At 37.1% G+C, this 21,858-nt stretch overlaps 1 protein-coding gene across 2 annotated transcripts in view; it reads right to left on the bottom strand.

The window, feature by feature from the left end:
* Positions 1 to 429: 429 nt before the first annotated feature.
* Positions 430 to 21,858, bottom strand: part of Cwf19l2 (CWF19 like cell cycle control factor 2) — a 96,930-nt gene continuing 75,501 nt past the window's right edge. For both annotated transcript variants that reach the window (XM_052751364.1, XM_052751369.1), the window contains exons 14-19: positions 16,032 to 16,244; positions 13,103 to 13,219; positions 11,157 to 11,312; positions 10,095 to 10,175; positions 3,617 to 3,718; positions 430 to 1,327 (exon numbers count right to left, since the gene is read on the bottom strand). In XM_052751364.1, the coding sequence (XP_052607324.1) occupies positions 1,184 to 1,327; positions 3,617 to 3,718; positions 10,095 to 10,175; positions 11,157 to 11,312; positions 13,103 to 13,219; positions 16,032 to 16,244 (813 nt within the window). In that variant the 3' untranslated portion in view covers positions 430 to 1,183. The remainder of the gene's footprint in view (positions 1,328 to 3,616; positions 3,719 to 10,094; positions 10,176 to 11,156; positions 11,313 to 13,102; positions 13,220 to 16,031; positions 16,245 to 21,858) is intronic.

Raw genomic sequence — 21,858 nt, 5'->3', positions numbered from 1 at the left:
AAACAAATGTTTTAACTCAGTGATTTTAAAAATGAAAGTTTTAGATTTGTTTAAGATTTGAGACAAAGCTAATAGTTTGAAAACATACAATACTGTCACACCTGTTTACTATATAAACACACATACACACTTAGATGTAATTTATATGTATAGAAAATTAAAACCATTAAGTGTTATCATTATTTGTGAAATTTTAAAAGAACAAAAACAGTTGCCTTTTTTAACATACAAAGAACATACACGGGAACAGTGGCAGCCTAACTTTAAAATAAATGCATCACAAGTTACTCTGGAACATACTTCACAGTGATTCTAGTCACTAACATTTTATAATAAAATACTACAGTTTGAATTTTAAAAAAAAACTTACTATAACACACATTTTATAAATACAAGGTTTTCTCAAGATCAAATGTTAATTAAGAACAATAAAAGTTAAGTACCTTTAATCAAGTAGGAACAAGAGAACATTCCCTGAATACTTACATTATTGAACATTTGTGACAATATTAAGACCCCAACACAGTGATTTGGCTACAGATTTTAACTTTATATGAACCCCAAACAACTGAGAATTGTGCTCTTTAGAAAAATTGCTTTGGAAATTACCAAAATTCAGACTACTTAAAGGTCCCAAAATAAAAACAAGTTTGCGTTTATGTATATTCTCATTATCATTTAATTTTTTAATCCTTTTCTTTAACAGAGATAATACAGAGTGATACTATATGCTACTAGTAGAAAAAGAAAAAAAAGAACTCTTCCATAAAACTATGAAAATAAATTTCACTTAGTACTGAATACATCTAGTTTTATATAAAAAGCAAAATAGAAGCTAGGCGACAGACTCTACATGGAAGCAGACTCACTTTCCCCTGGAGCCTTGCTAGACCCCTGGAGACAAGTTCTTTTCTAGAGTAACCAAATAATTTGGAATAGCCAGAAGTAGATAAAGAAAGGAATGTGAACCAATTATCCTGATACACCTGCTCTTATTCCACAATCACCAAACTAAGTCTCCAGGAGCCATGAGGAAGAAAACAACTTGACCTAACATGGGTGTCAGTGACTAGAGTGGCCAGCTGCTGCTCCTTTCCCTAGGGGTCAAGGCAAAGTTGATTATAAATATAATAAACATAAACTGAGTGGGCTCAGCAGTGGAAATGACACATGCAGGATACACTTAAGAGCTTTTATTTTTGGTGACATCAAATGGTTTCCACCACTGAGCAAACTGCAACACTTTCTTCCTCTGGTCCTCAAAGCTTTCTCCAATGCCCTTCCTCCACAGCCTGGGCTCTAGATCCAGCATACCACCAATGATTTCCTTTTAAAGAGTAAGAAAAATATGAATATATACATGTATAAACAATGTAATCAAGAAGGAAACTACTCATTTATCTTGCTATTAAATATAATATTAAGTAACTCCTTGTGACAATGTATACATACTACATATTAGTTTCAAGCAAAATAAACCTTATTTCAAATCTTAATTTCAAACTCTGTGATCCTCAGAGTTCTTGTGGTATCTCCGGTGAAGCAATTTGTCTGCTTGGTTGCTCATTAGTATATCTATCTAATGGTAACAAAAGGGAGGAAGAAAGTAAAATTTAATTTCCTTGCTCATAAAGATAACTAATATGTCAACAGAGAGCTCATAAGAGAATATGGAGATGTGGTGAGAAGCAGAATAATAAAGTCTCAGCTATACAGTGGGAAAAGAGCTGGCAAAGACCATAACACATTTAAAACAAATAAACAAATGTCCTACTTGTTGGACAAATCAGAAAAAGAAACCACCCGCCATTAAGAAAGTACTCTGTATATGATCTCAGGAGAAAGTCAGATTTAGTGCAAGAATTTCCTGGCATTAGGCCATCTACAGTACAGTCCGAGAAAGGGTAGTTTATGTGTCTGTCTTAACTGTCTCTAGACCCCTGCATGCATTATGTGACAGTGCAAAACGGGTTCTCATTCTTTTACTGCACTGAGATCATTTTTCCATTGTTCTCTGAGTAATTTCTTAGGCAGCAAGTCAAAGGAGAATCCAAAGTATTTCCTAAAAAGCATACTCTGAGGCATGGGGAAACCGCCCATTCAATCTTAAAAATGTATTATATAAGAACAATGCATGAGTATTATTTGAAGGGAAGGCAAATCTCCCAATGAAAATTTAGTAAGTAAATCAATGAGTTAGTGGTATCCTTTTCTCTAGAAACAAATTTTTAAAACAATGAATCTAGAGCTAAAGATTAGTTAAAAATCTCTAGGGAACAACAACAGGATTTTTCAGAGCAGTGAAAACAAAGGTTTTGTTGTTGTTATTGTTGTTTTGGTTACTTCTTGTTGTTAATTTTATAGAAAAAAAATTCTGCAAACTTCTTAAACAAGGGATGGGATACAACTCTGTTGGTAGAGTAGTAGAGTGCATCTGACATGCATGAAGCTGTGGGTTTGATCCCCAAGGCTATAAAAAAAACAGGCCTGATGGTACATTCTTGGAATCAGGAGGTGGAGGCAGGATGATCAGAAGTAAAAGCACATATTCAGCTATGAGTTCAGACCAGCCTGAGCTATGTGAGAATGTATAAGCAAGAATTCAAAAATTCATGTGATTTTGGAATCTGGGTACTCATTAAGGACAGCAGCATAGTGAGTTCTGGATCCAAACCATTGGAGCTTTGTTTCCTCTTGGCACATCCCAATTCATTGTAGAAGATTGTCTCAGGCAGATGAGAGTAGGGTAGAGGGTCAAGCAGGGTGGGCCATTAGGAACCCTTAGCAGAGTTTATCAAGGCTCCTCTCTCTCTCAGTATAGGTACATAGAGGTTATACAAAAAGGCCTGAGCTAGGCCTAGATTCATTTTGCCAATTTCAAATGCTACATTAATTTCATTCCAGTTTCTGACAAGAATTTAGATACTTAGTAAATAGACTCCTAATTTAAGGAATATACTCTTAGGAAGGCATTTTTTTTTTCTTCCCCGAAAGAAACTACTGCCAATCAAATGACTGGGCCTTTCCTATGTGCCCAGAACCTAGCTATGTGCAATGAGTCATTTATTTTTCCTGGATTATACCTTAACTATAAATGAAGAGCTGAAACAATTTATTATCTGCATTAACTATGACCTGTGGTACCTGGGTTCTCTCATTTAGCACAAAACCCTAGACAAGTTACATAACCTCTCTGTCTGCAGTTTAGAGTTCTGTACAACAAATGTTAGAACAAAATGTAGACAATAGAGTTACTGTGAGCACTAGATGACTGCTCTGACAGTAAATGGGCACACTGTAAGCCCTTAATAAACATTAGCAAGTGCCACAATTTTTTCAGGATAAAGCTGCCAGACTCCAAAGTCAGGACAACATTACAGTTACTGAGACTGAGCACACTGTCAAAAAGTCTGTTGCACAATGATGTCTCTTACTCAATCATTAATAATCTGGTACATTTTTATTGTTACATCCTAACCCCACCCCTCTCTCAAACTTGTATAGAGAACAACTCACCAAATTCTTGTATACTGTGTCCAAACTTCTAATTTTCTTTCGCACCCTTGTATTAACCAAACCACTAAACTCCAGGGTTTTATCAAATTTCTGAGTTTACCTTTCCAAAGTAATGAGGAAATTTGTGTTGATTTTCAATGACGTGGGCAAATCCTCCCTGAAGGCCAAAGTCTACAGCAAAGTAAGGCAAGCCTCTGGGCACCTAAGTAAACAAACAAATTGCACATGAAATAAGAAAGCTATGCTTTCTCCAATTCTCTGCCACAAGGGAACCAATCATCCTTCAGGAGAATGTACATGACAAACTTACAATTACCTAACTTTCCAAGGAAAAGATTTCATTCTGACAGACTTTCAGTCAGACACATCTTCGTCAAGTCTAGCAATTCACAATCAAAACAAATACTTTCCTATTCTTGGAGATAGTAGAAAAAAATTATTCAAATATTTTACAGAGTCAAGGAATAATTTTTCTATGATTACACAAATAAAAGTATGTTTTGTTTATATTTCCCTTAGGAAGCGGGAGCTTGATCATATATTTGTGGCTTTGTTTACATATGCATAAAATTTTCACTATAATACTTAGCAAATATAAATAAATTTATAATATTTATTTCTCTCAGTAACTAGTGAGATAAATAAAGCAATATTTAGTTTACCAAGTTAATTTCACAATACCTTGGGATCAGCTCTCTAGTACTCTTTTTTCCTTTCCTTTCTGCGCGCGCGCGCGCACACACACACACACACACACACACACACACACACACACACACACAGGAGAGGGGGAGAAAGGGACGGAGGGACGGAGAGAAAAGGAAGAGTTTTAATCTCCGTACTGATTGAAAAGAGCTATAATTTCTTGCTTTCTTATTAGGCAGATTTTGTATCTTTGTAAGTTTTTCCTCTAAGTTCCAACTTTTATCATTAGAAATTATCCATGTTCATCAATATACAGTAAGTTTTCCCTCTAATACCACCACACAATCAGCACTGAGTTATCTGGACACTGACCCACATATTCCTACTTAAGAACACACAATCGGTATTGAGTACTTAGGAAGGCACAATTTTAGAGTATGCAGTAACATATAGTAGGAACAGAGAAGTCCTCTTTAATCACTATAGATCCAATAAAATTAGGGACAACAAAATGTTGCTCATTTAATAGGAAAAGCGGTAATTAAAAAAAATCAGTCTACAAATATAAACATAAAATGTTGCTTCATATATTTATATTTTTTCTAAAGTTATATGTTTTTAAGATAATAGTCATGTATTGACATTCGAGAAAAAATGAAGTAAAAACAGACAGACAGGGCTTTAAGCACATGTCTGATTTTCATGAGTATGTAATGCCATACAATTCTGTAACATTTGAGTCTCAGGAGAAACACGAAGCATTCTGTAGTTTGCTGGGAATATTCAGGAGAATGACATAAACACAAGTCCTGAGCTCTAATCTAACAGTATAGGAGACTGTTACATTTTTTTATTTAAGAATTTTTTTTATTCATTTTACATACTAGCCACAGATCATCCCTCTCATCTCTCCTCCTACTTCCCCTGCCCCAGCCTTCCCCTCCATTCCCTCCTCCAAAAGGGTAAAGTCTCCTGAGTCAGAAAAGCCTGCTACATTCAGTTGAGGCAGGACCAAGCCCTTCCTGGAGACTGTTACTTTCATTTCTATCTCTACAAGAATGCTTTGTGCAAAGTTGCCCAATGACAACAGAAAAGAAGGCTCCATTGCACACTCTGCCACCTAACTAGGTCACCAGGCATGCAGCATGTGATACTTTGAGAAATAACTTGAAGAAATATATGGTACTGGTACTCTTTCTCTTTCTTTGTATTATACTCTGGTAGGCAGAATAATGGGTCCTGAATATGTCAAAGCTCTGAGTATGCTACTTTACATGTCAAAAGGGACATTAAAGGCGTGAACAAGCTAAGAGTCTTGAAATGAAATGGTGATGCTGGGTTATTCACATGAGATAAATGCAAACACAAGGATAATTAAAAGAAACAGGAGGTCTGAGTACCCAACCAACTCTGCACTTTGAAGGCAGAGGAAGGCCACAAGCCATAGATACAGAAAGCTTCTATCAACCGAGATGATAAGAGTGTCCTCTCTTCTCTAGAACTGATGGCAAAAGCCTATAGTCAAAGCCACTCTGGAGGCTGAAGTAGGAAGGCTTCAAATTCAAGGACTTGGCTACAAACAGAGCTCAAAGCTGGCTTGGGAGTCCAGTGAGCATGTACTTAAAAAGAAAAAACAAAACTAAGGCTGGGGATATGGTTCAGTGGGAATGCACTCACTTTATATGCACAGAGCCCCAGGTTCAATCCCAGTCCAGTTAAAAACAAAACAAAACAAAACAACAACAAAAAACACCTCTTCTTCAGAGACTTCAGGAGATACCCAACAGAGTGCATTTCATACTTAGGACATTCCGAACTGGAATGTGAGATTACTGTACAGCATTTTAAGCTACTGCCACTGCTGTACAGAAAACTAATATACTCAATGCCTCTGGGGTACTTGCCAAGATGGAAAATGGAATCATAGCATTTATATAAATGACAGTTGCTGTCATGGCTTCTCCTTTATTCTGTTTTTCAGGCTCCAGCAGGTGGGGCCTGTAGTCCTGTTGTAAGAGCTGTGGGTCAGTAGATATGATAAAGGCACTTGCATATTTGTATTCACTAGCACTCTCCTTTTCCTGTCTTGTCTATCATAACGAAAACTGTTGGAACTCCAGGTCCACTCTTTAACAGTGTACACAGAAATAGAGTCTGAATTTCAAGTTCCGGAAGGCAACCAAGGGCAATGGCAACAGCCCAGATTGTTTTACGAGGTTCTTGTATTCCTGTATACCTGTCAGCCCTCCTCAAAGAAACTTCTTTTTATAACAAACTAGGGATATTACAGAGATCTACAATGGGTCAAAATGCAGAGAAATAAGGAAAGGTCTGTGGTTGCTCAATTCCAATTGATATATCTGCAATGCAACCCCTACAACTAAGGCTCAGGGAAGTATCACTGGAGAGGGAGCATAAAACAAAAACAAAAACAAAAACTGTTTTGAGAGGCAGAGGTCCAGGATGCCTGTTGCTGTGTAGTGTCTACTAGGCATGACCGAGAAAATGCATGCAAATAATCTCAACAATATGGTTACCTAAACAATGTGGTGATATATTGTTTATAATCTAAGAAATAAAACTTGCCTGAAGATCAAAGGACAGAGCTAGCCAGAGTTAGCCACAGAGGTCAGGGAGTGGTGGCACACACCTTTAATCCTAGCAGAGGCAGAGATCCATGTGGATTTTTGTGAGTTCAAGTACACACTGGACTATATGAGATTAATCTAGTCTAAAAGAGAAAGAAAGTCAGGCAGTGGTGGCCCACAATTTTAATTCCAGCACATGGGATCATACACTTTTAAACCAAGCACTAGGAAGATTGAAACAGGAAGTGATACGGCGGGGAAGTGATATAAGGAGGGAACAGGAACTGGCTCTGGCAGGCTGAGGAGCTAGTGAAGTAAGAGGTGATGGCTGTGGATTGCTCTGCTTTTCTAATCCTTCAGCTTTAACCCTGACATCTGGCTCTGGGTTTTTATTATAAGACCATTTAGGATTCATGCTACAGAACAAGAACAGCATATTGACAAGACTGGCAAGCCAACATAGATGGGGAAAATCTTGCCAGGCCCCAATGGGGATAAAGAGTTACAAATGATCAATGGCTGTTAAGAGTGAAACTTAATTTTCTCCAGGAACAAGCTCTCACGGAGCATGTCAAATCCCAAGTGGTCAGCCCTAAATATACTACATAACAATTAAAGACCACATTATGAACTGGACAGGGGAGGGATGCACACAGAGACTCTAGAGTGTTGTGTAGATGAACAGCAAAACTGTGAAAACTGCCTGGATTTTCAGTCTGAATTTCTCCCTCTGATTTCAACAGTAATGCCTAACTTCCTCTAAGTATCTACACTTTTAGTTAACTCAAATTTCCCTTGAAAAACAGTTTTTTTTAATTAAAAAGCAATTATCCCCAAATATTGACTGCTACATTTCCCACAAAATTCACCTTAATTTTTTTAATTCATCAAGAACTTTCCTGAAATTTCAATTCAACAGCTTTTTTTTAAGTGCCCATTTTTTTTTAGACAGATTCTTTGTTATTACATGATTCCTCTACACTCAGCACTCAGATCTGTTTATAACATCTATTTTCTTAACCCTAACCCTAGGCTTGATATCACACTCCAAGTAATCTAAAGACCCTAGAAATGGTATACTTATATTCACATGGCTATATATATATATATACTCAAAAGAATCAGAACAAAGTACAAATACATGAATCTCTACCGAAACCTAACAATGTAGGTGGAGAAAAAAAAATGATCCCAACTCCAAAGAGGAAGACAAAAAACCTTTTGAAATTATTAAGGCCACAAAACATACAGAAGAATATTTTAAGTCTTTCTGATATACAATGTTAAAGTGACTTAGTATTTATTCACTTCATGTTCTGAAACACATCATTTTAAAAGGCACTGGAAAGCATGGTACCCTAAAAGATGGCTCTTTTGGAATTCTTCTGGTATAAGTTCTCCTCACTATTCCACATACATGGACATTAAGATGCACCAAGAAGTTATCTGCCTTCTTCTCCATCTACTGTAACTCACAAAGAGCCTCAGGTAAAAAAATTTCTACAAAGCCTTACTGCTTCAAGGATTCCCACCTTCAGATTGTTGATGCTGAAGAATGACTCCTGTTCTTATATGCAACCAGACCTGCTTCTTGTTTTCCATATCAGTTAAGTTAGCAAGAGCACCTGGCTACTTAGTTCATGTACTAAGCCTAGGTTTTAGAAAAACAAGCTTAAGCACTAGATGACCCACAAGTTGCACTAACAGTAGTAAATGTGGGATAGTACATTTCTTTTGAACTTTCTACTTGGCATACACTGGCTGCATTTACAATTTTATGAAAGAATTTTGAGTACGAAATTATGATTTAAGGAACAAAAACTGTATATTAGACATTGTTTCAATAAGCCAACAGAAAAAAGAGTAAACAAGTAAACAAGACACTGAGGATTGCCCCCCCCCCCCCCCTTAAAACTCTAGGTGAGTTTTCTAGGGAAGCAACAGAAAAGGACTGTAGACAAAACACTCTCCCTCCGAGTTGAAACTGTGCCTTCACTAGTTCTATGAAGTATGCATCTTTGGACTGGCTATCAGTGTGATAGGGAATGCTAGCCATCTATGTGTTTTGAATTAGATGTCTGGCTTTCCAAAAGCAGAAATGGAGGGAAAATATTCCAGTGGTATCTAGTATCTAGTTGAACAGCAGTGGCCAGACATTTTCTATAAAAAGGCCTCATGCTGAAATGCTTTATTTATGGTTTGCAGGTCATCCAGTCTCTGGTAGACTATTGAACCCTTAGCAGCATGAAAAGCCTCCATTGGCAAGTAATAGCTGTATTTTAAAAAGCCTCTGTACGGAAGACTGGGTTTAGCATGGGGCTAAATTGACATTAAGTAAGCTCTACAAAGGCAACCATCTTCTCTGTTCTGATCTACTACACATAGAGCATGCCCAGAACAGAGCTGTTAAACAGCAGGCAAGCAATGAAGACTTACAGAATGAGTTATTTTTAAAGGTAATTCAAAAGCAATCTACATTTATTAAATCTCTATTCAATTTAATTTTTATTTCTATAAAAGAATAGTCACTATAGAAGTAGTTACTATATTGTATCTAAAAGTTGACCTAGACGTCAAAAATGAACTATACATCCTTCAGCAAGTGCCCAAGAAAGTGGTAAACATGTAATGTAACCCAACTACTATATTCTAGGAATGCAGCACAGAACTTCTATATAAAAAATAAACTTAGGGCCAGGGAAATAGCTCAGCAGGTCCTTGCCACACAGTGGAAGGACCTGAGTTGGGATCCCCAGAACCCAAAAAAGCTTGATATGGTACCACACATTCATAATCTCAGGATTCTTATGGCAAGACTGAATGCAGAGACAAGAGAATCCCTGGAGGCTTGTGTTAGCTGGCCTAAGTGTATGTAGCAGTAAACAAGAGACCCTGTCTAAAACACAGTAAAGGAGAAGACATGGATGCACACATGCACACACATTTTTGTTTTAATGGAGTGGGAAGAGAAGGGGGAACAGAAAAAGAGGGAGGGTGTTCTAAACTCAAAATGGAGCCAATACAAATTTTCTTTCATTAAAATACCAATGACAAAAGTGTCCTCATGAGATGCTGTCACAGCAGAATACAGAGGCCACCACAGCCAATTATGGTGAGTAAAAGGGCAGGAGGCTGAGCACCAGGAAGAAAGATTTGAGCAAACAAAATCTCCCTACAAACAAATGAGCATTTTATAGACCAGACAGGATGAAATACTTTTTGTTGAAGTGTACTTTTGCTTCACCTTTACTCACTCAGCCAAATGGCCTAATTCTCAAACAAGACGTAGACATTCACAAAGATTCTCAATACTACAGTAATTTGTTACAAAAACTTAATACTCACAGACTTTCTAATATCTTTTGAAGATAAATCAATCAACTTCTTATTCATGGACCATTCTTCATCAGATTCCATTATGGCTTTCTAAGAAACAACCATATGAAAAACGAAAGAAATCAAGAGTAGCAAACACAAAGAGACAAGTTTTTGTGTTGTTTTGTTTTCTAAGTGAATGCAGGTTTCAGTGCATAGGATAGACTGTCATTATGAATGGGTGAAAGCCTTAATTAGAAGATTTAAAACTAGAACTACTTAATGTTTTGAAGCCCAACTTTTAGTCAGAGACAAAATTCTTTTTCTCTTAACTCTATAGTGACTAGCTCAACTTCATGGGACAAAAAGCCATCCTTGAGAAGATTAAGTGATTTAAGACAGAACATGATCTGTGAATGTAAAATTTCACAAATTTCCTTTTGCATTAGTAGATTCTACTTAAATAAATTTAATTTTACTTTTCTTCTTCCAAACACCAAAGGAGTGTATATTATTTGTGGGTACCAAAAACTATTTTGGACTATAAAACTGGGAGTAAACATGTTGAGAAAAATTACTCTCAAAACTAAAGTATACTTTTTTAAAAGTAGGGATAAAAATACATAGAAATGGAATTTTAAGACTTTCTAAGTTAAAATTATTAAGGTACTATTTACAAAATAATCTTTTTTTTTCCTACCACTGATGAAACAAATTTTAAGGTGAAACTAACATTCAACTACATCCAATTTAAATATACCAGGTAAGCTATTATTCCCTATACAACTTCATGAGGTCACCTTCCTTATTATTTGGAAGTGACTCATGGTAAAACAATGACTTCACTAAAGACATTAAAATATAAACTTTAAGTCATTATTCATAGCTTATTTATACTTCTTAGCAAGCCCCCTTACACAAAAAGTTCGAAATTATTTATATAGAAATGTATTTTGATTATTTTATGCTTTACTTCATTTTTTGTATAAAATTTGGTATGGCTATATTAAAAAATACATTACTACAAATATATTCTCTCTAAAATGAATATAGAAAAAAATAAGAATGTATACAAAAACTACTTATAAATACCTTAAAATAGATGGGAGCCATATCACCCACTTCCCTTGGGAGAGGGATACACTCATAAATCATATGATACTGCTTCTTCATGCCCATATTAGTCTCTAAAAAGATACAATCCAATCCTTTATCTTCAAACATCTTTACCAATGATTTCCTAAACATCTAGAGGAGGGGGAAAAAAGATGACAGAAATATATTCAGTACTTCTCCACATTCACAAAATTTTTTAATCTCAAAACCATTGATTAGAGGAAATAATATGAGATGGTCAATTGAATTAAGAGCAAAACTTTCTTCAAGTTCAACATAAAAAGTACTATATAATTTGGATCTTTCTCATTTGCAATTTGTGGTTGTTCAAGTATGCTTTTATGAAATTATCTTATATTTTCTGCCAAACATAAGATCCAAGGTCCATTACAGTGTTATCAGGTACTCAAAAAGAAAATTATTGAAAAAGAACTCCTGCACTTTCAAACAATATTTTGTGTTAAGTCAAATCACTTTTCAAAGTATATCTAATAAACAGAAGCATAAATAGAAGACTAGTCACCAGAGTATAATTGAGTGTCACATATATTTAGAAGCAAAATCAAAACACTGTGTTTCTTCAGTTCCACTGGTGCAGACATCTCAGAATGCCACTCTCCACTCATCTGTAATATCTAATGATGTTTTTCCTTTCATAAGAGCTATAATGACATTATTTGCATATAATTTGGCTTTTCCTCCCTCCCTCAGTTTTCCATAATACCTCTGGCTCCCTGAAGTCTGCAAACAAGAATGTAGCCTGTAGTAGAAAACAGTGTACCTTTGGGTACAATTAATGATCTTTAGCTCTTCACTTCTCACAGCACCTGAAATGTCATGTTCATGTGCTCACTTCCTCGTGGACTGAAAAACTGTCTTATCCAACTTGAGTTTTTTTTTTACCACTTATCTTAATTCCTCACAGAAATATATAATATACACACAAGATTCTTGAAATTGAATGCTTTTTGCACTGCATTTTATTCTACGTTAAATCAGTTTTTCGTAAATTTTTAAATGCACCTCAGAAAAGTCCTGCAATAATCCTGAAGGTCAAATTTCCATATTTTTTCACCTTAAATTACCTAGTGTTACTAGCACTTCCAAAATTTTTTTTCACATCAAAAATAACCTGTCTGTGTTGCTAATTATGCTTGGCCTTTGACACAACAACATAATTGACCCATGAACTCGGGGAGTACCAACCTTAGAAAAAGTAAAGGCATAAGAGACTGCATTTCATAAAATGCAGGCAAATCTGTCTTTTGACATCGTTTCCCACATTCTGCAAAAACTAGTATATACTGCCATCTCTTATGAAGTCTTATCCATAGTTTCTAACTTGAGTCCTCTGAAACCTCTACTCAGCTGACAGCACTTAAAATGCTTTCGTTCTTGGTCATTATGAGGTCTTGAAATAATTCAGCAAAAATTTAACCCATGCTATGCCTTTCAGTCTCTCAAGGTATCAGCCATAAAACCATGTAACTGACTCATATAACTGACTTCAAAGCCAGAGTATGCTATCAAGGGAACCAAGAAGAAATAGAAGCTGGTCTGGCAGCACAATCACCACAGCCAGAGGGCAAACAGTGACTGCTCTCTGTAAATCTCTGACTCCACATATTTTCATTCTTAGAAACATTTTTTTGCTATAATTTAATAAGAATGAGCACCTCAAGATGCAAAAAGCACTAATTAGAAATCTAATTAATTTTTAAAGTAATTACTTTGTCAGATCACTTAGTAAACAAAAGATTTCAAAACAAGGAGAATGTGAGGAAAATAAAAGTAGTGAGAGATGACAATCTATAGACACCTACAAACTGTCAAGTAAAGGTATCAAACCAGTTTGAATTTATCATAATAATTTGCAAAACCTCTTCATGAGCCTTGCAGACAATGAGCATGACAGTACTGACCTGAATCTCCTCCCAGATATCTTCATCCAACATGGTAGCTGCTTGAAGGTGCTGCAGAGGGACTATGAGGCAGTGGCCCTCAGTAAGAGATTGGAAGTTGGGTAAACATAAATAAACCTAGGGGCAAATTCCAATGGTGATGTGTTATTTAGTCATGGCTATAACAGAGAAGACTACAGTAGTGAAATCACAAGTATTTAAAAAGGCAGACTTGCTTGTAAGAACTAGTCTTATTTTAATATTCTCAAAGATGCTATTTACATTTAAAATATCATGGAAATGGCTTCTAATAAACTGTAAATTTAGAACACCAGTCTCAGTTTTCATTGATAGGCATCAAAAACAGATTCCCAAGAAAGCACAAGAACAAATGTCACTTGATCTTTTTTTTTTTTTTTTTTTTTTTGGTTTTTCGAGACAGGGTTTCTCTGTGTAGCTTTGCGCCTTTCCTGGAACTCACTTGGTAGCCCAGGCTGGCCTCGAACTCAGAGATCCACCTGGCTCTGCCTCCCGAGTGCTGGGATTAAAGGCGTGCGCCACCACTGCCCGGCTGTCACTTGATCTTTTATCTGAGGGATATTTTATCTGAAAACAATACAGTTTTTGAAAAATAAAAAGACAAAATATAAATCTTATGAATGGAAGTTCCTGGAAGAACTGCACCTTGTTCTGTTTAGAGCTAATGAACAAACCAGAGTTCCAGCTGTTGCCGAGTCTTAAGTGCTGCAAGTCAAGAACCAAGTTAACCTGAGCTAATCTTCACCACCCCCACAATAGCCATTTACTGCTCTCCTCTATGTACGACCTAACATAACATCTCTGTGGCCAGTAGGTAAATCTTCCAGAGTGTGTAACAGAACACCAACTTCCACTAACCACAAAGCTAAGAAGCCTCAGATTGCTGAGATTTCCCGGCTGTTTTACCCATCTGTTGTTTTCACTAATATGTATGAAAAGCATCTTGGTGCGTTTTTTATTTTTTTTGTTTTTGTTTTTTTTTTTTTTGGGGTTTTTTTTGCCTTGTTCTATTATTCTAAAAACATTAAGAAATTGTTATTTTGCAACATGGAACTTGGGGTGACCTAAATTGGTGTTCCTGGGCTATGGTCATTCATGTTTGGCTCTAGAATAAACCATCTTTGTTCCTTTGTGAGGAAAGCTGTTTTCTTTTGTTGACAGTCTAAATTATGTGTATCAATTAGGCAATTTCTCTCATTATGGGAAAAAACTGAATTAACCTAGCTAAGGGAAAGAAAATGAGTCCAGGATAGCTTTACCTCTCTGGTTAGACTCTATTTACATATACAAATCACCTATAAACCAGAGCTGTTTTTCTATTGCCTACAAGAAGGTATTCATATGTATATGAATGATAAGAAAGACAACATGAACGTTTCCCAAACTATTAATTCTTGAAACCAGAACTTTTTCATTTAGCCTCAGCCACCCATTCTTACTTAATCCATTCCAGCCTTTTTATTTTTAAACAGGGATTTTCTGTGTGCCCCTGGCAGTCCTGGAATTCTCTGTAGACCATGCTGGCCTCCAACTAAGAGATCTGTTTACCTCAGCCTTCAGAGGGCTGGGATTAAAGGAGAGCCACTCCAGATTTGTTTCTTTTTTTTTTTTTTTTTTTTTGTTCCCAGTCAAGGCTTTTCATCACTGCTGCCTCAAAGAGGACTTCTAATACACCTTTTCAAAATAACACTTTCCATTATTTTGTCCATCACTTTATGATAATATCCTTCTGAACTAAGATATGTTTAATTTGCTTATCACCTGTCAAAAGAACAAAGCTTCAGAAGTGCTAGAGCACTTGCCTAGGTGGAGCCCTAGATTCAAACCTCAATTACCCACCCACCCCAAAAACCTTTAAATGAATACATACCTACCTGACTCTTTATTTTTCCACAACAATTAGAATTTGGCACCGATCTGTGGTGATATACTGTGTACCCCAATAAAGCTTACCTGGGGATCAGAGGACAGAGCCAGCCACTAAATTAGTATATGTGCTGCGGAAGCGAGCAATAGTCACTAAATTAGACATAGAGGTCAGGCAGTGGTGGAACACACCTTTATTTAATACTATCACTCGGAAGGCAGAGATCCGTCTGGATCTCTGTGAGTTCAAGGCCACACTGGGCTACATGAGAGAAATAGAACCAGGCAGTGGTGACACATGCCTTTAATTCCAGAAAGTAATATATACAGAAAGGTATATAAGGCATGAGGAGACAGGAACTTACTCTCTTTAGGCTGAGGATTTCGCAGAGGTAAGCTAGTAGCTGGCTGTTCTGCTTCTCTGATTTTTCAGCCCCCCACCCCCAATATAGGGCTCTAGGTTCTTTATTATAAGACCTTTTAAGATTCGTGTTACACCTATCACATCCACAAACTAATTGCATAATGTAATATAGTCATCAACACATATTTATTGAATAAGTGACTCTGACACACTATGAAGATAATACAATGGTAAGCAAAGGTTATTTCTGCATTCCTGAAGCTGAAAGACTTAGGGAAAAACCTAATCAACAAGACAAAGTAACTTCACTAGGTTTTTAAACACTGACACAGTCTACGAGAAATCAAATATAGTCTATGAGGAAGTAAGTAAGTAAATGAAAGCTACTTTAGACTAAGACTCTGAGGGGAGATTTTAATGCTGAATTCAATTCAATCATTAGATCAGAAGAGCCAGAATTTGATTCTCAACAGAACAGAATCACCCACAACATGGGGTGGAAACAATGAAACACTGATATGTGGTCTATCAAAAAACCCTAAGAACTATGGTAACTTAGAGAACAAAAACATTTGAAAAATTAAAGTAAAAACTTTCAAAAATTTTCTAAAAATCTGAGGAGCTAGAAAAATCTGCATATACTAACTGACCTTTACCTTGAATGAATGTTTTATTTCTTACCTTCACACCAATAGCAACAATAAGGTGCTTGGGGAACTGACAGCTGTCAAAACAGTACAGACACTTGTCCATCTGTGCGGCAAGACTCTGGTGCTCTGCAATTGCTTTCTTCCTCTGGCTCTCTTCCTTTTCACCAAGATGCTCTTTTTCAGCTGCTTTGGAGACAAACATGTCATCCAGAGTATAATGGTCTCCATCTGGTTTTCCCATGAACTGAAAAATCAAAATAATAATAGCAGAAGACAGAGGTGGTAGTTAATATTTCATTGAATAAAATGGCATCCTAAAGTCCTATCAGTATGCAATATGATACAACCTGTAATTTTTTTTTAATGATGAGAATTAAGCTTGAGGTTTAAAAAAAAAAAATCAATCCATCTATCATTACTGAGGCCACCAAAAACATTATCACAGCTAAAGTCAATGAATCTTTACTAATTCACACCATTTAATTACTTTTCTACTGCTACGATATGGAAACCATTATGTACACTTAAGCTGAAAGGAAACAAAAATGCAGGTTAAGCTACTTGAAAACTCGGCATATACAATATATAAAAACTAATTATTGCTCTGCTTGTTTTCTACTTCTCTAACCCTTTCTCAACATTCGGACAGACACAAAACACAAATTTTATGTCCATATGTAAAATCCCTAAAGAGCTCTATATTGTGAACAAGGCCAAATACAAACTCTGCTATAGCCTAGAAAATGCTCACATACACATACACACACACACACACACACACACACACACACACACACACAAAGCTGTAGCAATTAGAAGCTGCCAAAATAACCACAGTAAAATTCTATCTCCTAACTATTTAACCTTGACCTAGCTATGAAGTATTTCTGTACTCTCTCAATTCCTTTTTTTTTCTTTTTAACAATGATCAGAATATTATCTGTCTTCTTAGGTTATACTTACAACACATGCTGGTACAAGGTAAAGACTCATATTGTAAAGCACTAGTTCTCATAACAAAGTGTTTCATAATCTAGCATCAATAACCTCTCCTAACACATCTGGCCACACCTATTCACTCTCTATATTCTAGCAATCATTAGCCTTCCAAGGCACTGCTGCCTTTCAACTTGCACATGCTCTCTGACGAATACTCTCCATTCTGTAGCTTCAGATTCAGTTGTCACCTCCAGAAAGAAATTTCTTCCCATATTCAAGCCCCTCAAAGTATTACCATCAATATCATAATGACTACAGTGTTAAGTATTCATTGGCTTGTTTTTCCTTTTCCTAAATTATTTTCTACTCAATCTACTAGCCTCCTCCCACCCTCACTCCTAAAAAAATTACTTGAAAAATCACCAAATACAAGGCAATAACAAGATACTTGGATCTTAGCAGAATTTTAGAAACAATTTAAAGACCAAGTAGTAAGTAAAAGGATATTTCTAATTAAAGATTATAAAAGATAAAAAAAATGCTTGTCACTAATGCTTTAATTCTAGCTCATGGAAAGCAGAGGCAGGTGGATCTCTGAGTTCAAGGATAACCTGGCCAACACAGTGAGTTTCCAGTCAGTCTGGGTTACATGGTGAGAACCAGTCACTAAAAGGAAAAAAAAAAAGCCACTTCAAAACACAAAATTCCTAAAATTCATGTGCCTAGTAACATAATTTCAAAATACACAATGCGAAAATTCAATGGTACTGCAGGAGAAATATAATAATTCAGAGATTTAAACATCACTTTATAATTGCTGGGATAAGTAAAGAATCAAGAGATACAATGGAGACTTTAACAGGCTATGAACCAATATGATCTAATTAACACTGACAGAAGTCTCATTTGGCAAGAGTGAATGGTTTTCCAAATGTGCAGAATGTTCACCAAGACAGATAACATTCTGGGCTATTAAGAATTCTCAATCACTTTAAAGACTCTAGAATGTAATCAGAAATGTCTTTGGAATCACTGCCAAGTCCCAAGACAACAAGGAACACATTTTTCTTGTTGTTGTAAGAGTCTCACTGTGTAGCTCAAGCTGTTCTTGAACTCCTTATCCTCTTGTCTGAGCCTTCTGATTACTGAGATTACAGGTGTGGACCAAAACATGTAGCCACATTTGTCTGACAACTGAGCTAAAGGGTGCCTGGCATATATATGAGATTCTTCCCCTCAAGACCCAATCTCTAAAGTATATCATCAACATATTATAAATATATTTTACAAAACAGAAGAGTTAGAAGAAAATGAAATTTCTTCTAGAATAAATAAACCAAACAGTATGAAGTTATTTTACTAAAAGGAGTAGAGACTTAGTGAGGGTTTGTTTTATCTACAGTATACTAAGACAAGAGACTACATGTTTCCATATATAGTCATGTCCCTATTAAATATAGTGCACCGTTCATATATTATTAAATAAGATATTTATTTTCTGTATATGAAAGACAGTACTTCCATGCCTTATGAAAGTTACATACATGCTGCCAATTTTCTCTAATTTAGTTCTAGTTTTTGAACTGATTCTGGTATAGACTAGCAAGTGAGGATTATTCCCCAATAGAACTGAAACATGTTCCACTTATCTGAGAACAGCATTTGCGATGCCCTCCTCCTACACATCGAATCTGGACTTCTTCCTATTATCTTTGGGTGTGCTTGAAAATATTCTTTTCAGTCATATATGCTTCTTCTACAACTTTATGCCTATAATACTGCCATATTTGGCATCAATAAACAACATTTTCAGTGAGTATTCTTTTAACAGTTATAAAATATCTTACACTTAAGAAGGAAAAGTCACTGAAGTATTAGAGAAGTGTAGGTAAAGAAGGAAAATGGTAGGAAAATAAAGTTTAGACAAAACGTTAAAGGAAGACAACTACATTACAATCTACAACAGTACACCATACATCTTAAAACTTTGCCACACCAACTCCAGTGTTGTCCGTGTGACATGAACAATTATGTCTATAATAGCAGACAGGAGATACATGTCCCATGGGACTGAGGTCCCTGGCAGAGTACCCACGTTATGCTTCCTTCTCAAAGAAGATGTACTTCACAGATCATGAGCTCCCTTGGTTATGGGTTCTGTATAACTGCTTTTCTGATAATGTTCTAATTAATCTATGAAGCACAGCCAAAATTAATGAATGCTTGGGTTGTGAACTATTGGAGGTAAGGGGAAGCTGGACATGGATCTTAATCAAATATAGTGTGGTCTTACTGGAGTAGGTGTGGCTTTGTTGGAGGAAACGCATCACTAGGGGCATGTTTGGAGATCTTAAATGTTCAAGCCAGTTCTAGTGTGACATTCACTTCTGCTATCTGCCGATCTGGACATAGAACTCTCAGCTCCTTCTCCAGCAACCATGTCTGTCTGCAAGCTGTCATGCGTCCTGCCAAGACAATAATGGACTAAATCTCTGAAACTAGAAGCCAACCTCAGTTAAATCGTTTCCTTTATGAGAGTTGCTGTGGTTGTTGCACCCAAAGGTCTGATGTCTCCAAAGACCACCAAGGGACCAATCCAAATGCAAAAGCAAAGACTCTTTAATTCTCAAGTTTAAACCTGGTCCCCTCATCCATCTGTCACAGCAGTGGAGTGAGAGGGACCCCAAGTAATAACAGGATAGGATTTTTATAGTGGTTAGGATTGGGGGTGTTAGTATTCTGACCTGCCATTTGGAAACCCGCCCCTTGGGGCCACCCTGCATTCTGACGTGAAAGTCTCATTTTAAGGAAAAACCCCTCCCCTTCCTCTCTCTCTCTCTCCCAAGCACCCCCTCCATTCCCATGAGGTGTACACACCTCTGCTTTCCCTCCCTTCTGTCTCCCTCTTTCCCATCTTTCTCTTCATCTCTCTATTATAATAAACTCTCTCCACGTGGATGCAGTGCTTGGTGTGAGTGACTGTTCCACACACCTCTGCCTACCACTGCATCTGCCTGCCATGTTTCCATGGGATACCCTGGCCTGGCCAGCTGGGGTCCCCCGAGCAATATATTGTAACAGGGGGTCTAGGGGAATTCCAACTCTATATAGTTACAAGCTCAAGATTGGTGCTTACTTCAGGTTAGAGATGCTTGGTTTGAACAGACTGGAGAGTTGCAGCTGCAAGAAAATTGCCATATCCTCTAGCAAATTATGTTATTGCATCTATGTTACCAGTAGACCCATTTCCTCTGATAGTTAGACATTCCATTTTTATCTGCAAGAAACTCATTCCCTCTGACAGCTATGATATACAATCTACAACAGCAGTAAACATCCCACAGGATGGTACTTTGTTTATTATACCAATTATGTTATATCACATCCTTTAGGTTATGGCAGGAAGTATCTGGAACTTGATTTTATGCAGCTCCGAATTGTCTGGGTCTAGGGGCAGAGGGACAGCACATTCTCTGGTGTTTTTTTTTTTTTTTTACAATAATTTGTCCAAGGGCCTGCTGCCCCCTGTCTGACCCTTCTCTAAGTTGGCTACAACCCTATCATCCTCTGAGTGGTCATTGTGTCTCTTTACAGCAACAGAAACCCTAACTAAAACAGAAGTTGGTACCAGGGACTGGGGTATTGCTGTGATAGGCCTGACCATGTTTTTGTTTGGAGGAATTTGAACTTTGGTAATTTGGGTTAGAAAGCAGTAGAATACTTTAAGCACTGCTTAATGGGCCATACCAGTAGGAGGATGATAGACAGTGGTGCTGAAGGTGATTTGAACTGTGAGGTACTGACTCAAGAGGTTGCAAAGGAGAAGAATATCAGTATGTGGCCTCGATACCATTCTTGTGATATTTTGGTTTAGAATGTAGCTGCTTTTTGCCCTTGTCTGAAAAGTCTGCATGAAGGTTGACTTGAAGAGTTCTGGATTAATTGCTTTGGCAGAGGAAATTTCAAAACAACCTAGTATTGTCTTTGTTCTGAGGTTATTAGTGTTCATACTTATGTGAAATTCAGTCTACAATGAAAAGGAGCAAGAGGAACAAGGAAAAATATAAAATATACAGATCAAGGAGAAAAGAGGTACCAGGAAGTAGAATGGAGCTGAATCCTGTGTTCAGACACAAACAGATTAAAGAAAAGTCGGGGGTTAAATGGAATAGAGGGAGTGGTGACCTTAGGGCAAGACCCCACTCAGCTAAGCTTCCAACTTCTACCTAAAAAGGAATTAAAGAAAAGCTTGGAGGTGGGTGTGGTGGTGCATGCCTTTAATCCCAGCACTCTAGAGGCAGAGGCAGGCAGATCTCTGAACCTGAGGCCAGCCTGGTCTGCAGTGCAAGTTTCAAGACAGCCAAGCTTAGGCAGTGAAGGAAACTATAAAAAACAGAAAGCTGGTGAAGACGTAATTGAACATTGGGGCCATGTTCCAGCCCTAGGAAGAAGCATAACTTGGCAGCTTCAGCCACATGTTTCTAGCTTTTGAGTCAAGGATAGAAGAAAGGGGTTATGGAATCTGCCTCTGAGGCCAGGCATGTATCAGGCATGTACCTGAATGAAGGCCTAGAGAGGGTGAAGTTTTGAAGGTCAAGCATGGACTGCCTTGGAGACCCCAATATGTTAATAGATGCCAGAGCTGTGGGACACTGTGGGAGCCCACAACTGACTCAGTTTCCCAGTTTGATTCTGAAGTCTATTCTGAGTCAACAGAGTTCATACTTGCTTGCTCCAGGGCTGTGAGAAAGTCCTGATTAGCCCACAGGAAGGAACACACTATCTAGCTAGATGCAAGCTGCTGATGCCAGCTGGAGGTACATTGAGATAGAAAATGACACTCCCTGCTCCTTGACGCAAGGCAGGATACATAGTGGTTGAATGCCTGTGCTGTGCATTGTTCTACCTCTGTCCTTCAA

Source organism: Peromyscus californicus, unplaced genomic scaffold (genome assembly GCF_007827085.1).
Source record: "Peromyscus californicus insignis strain IS unplaced genomic scaffold, ASM782708v3 Scaffold_11__1_contigs__length_118956290, whole genome shotgun sequence".
Classification (NCBI taxonomy): Eukaryota; Metazoa; Chordata; class Mammalia; order Rodentia; family Cricetidae; genus Peromyscus; species Peromyscus californicus.
The sequence above is the reverse complement of the archived record's forward strand: the minus strand, read 5'-3'. Positions and strand labels throughout refer to the sequence as shown.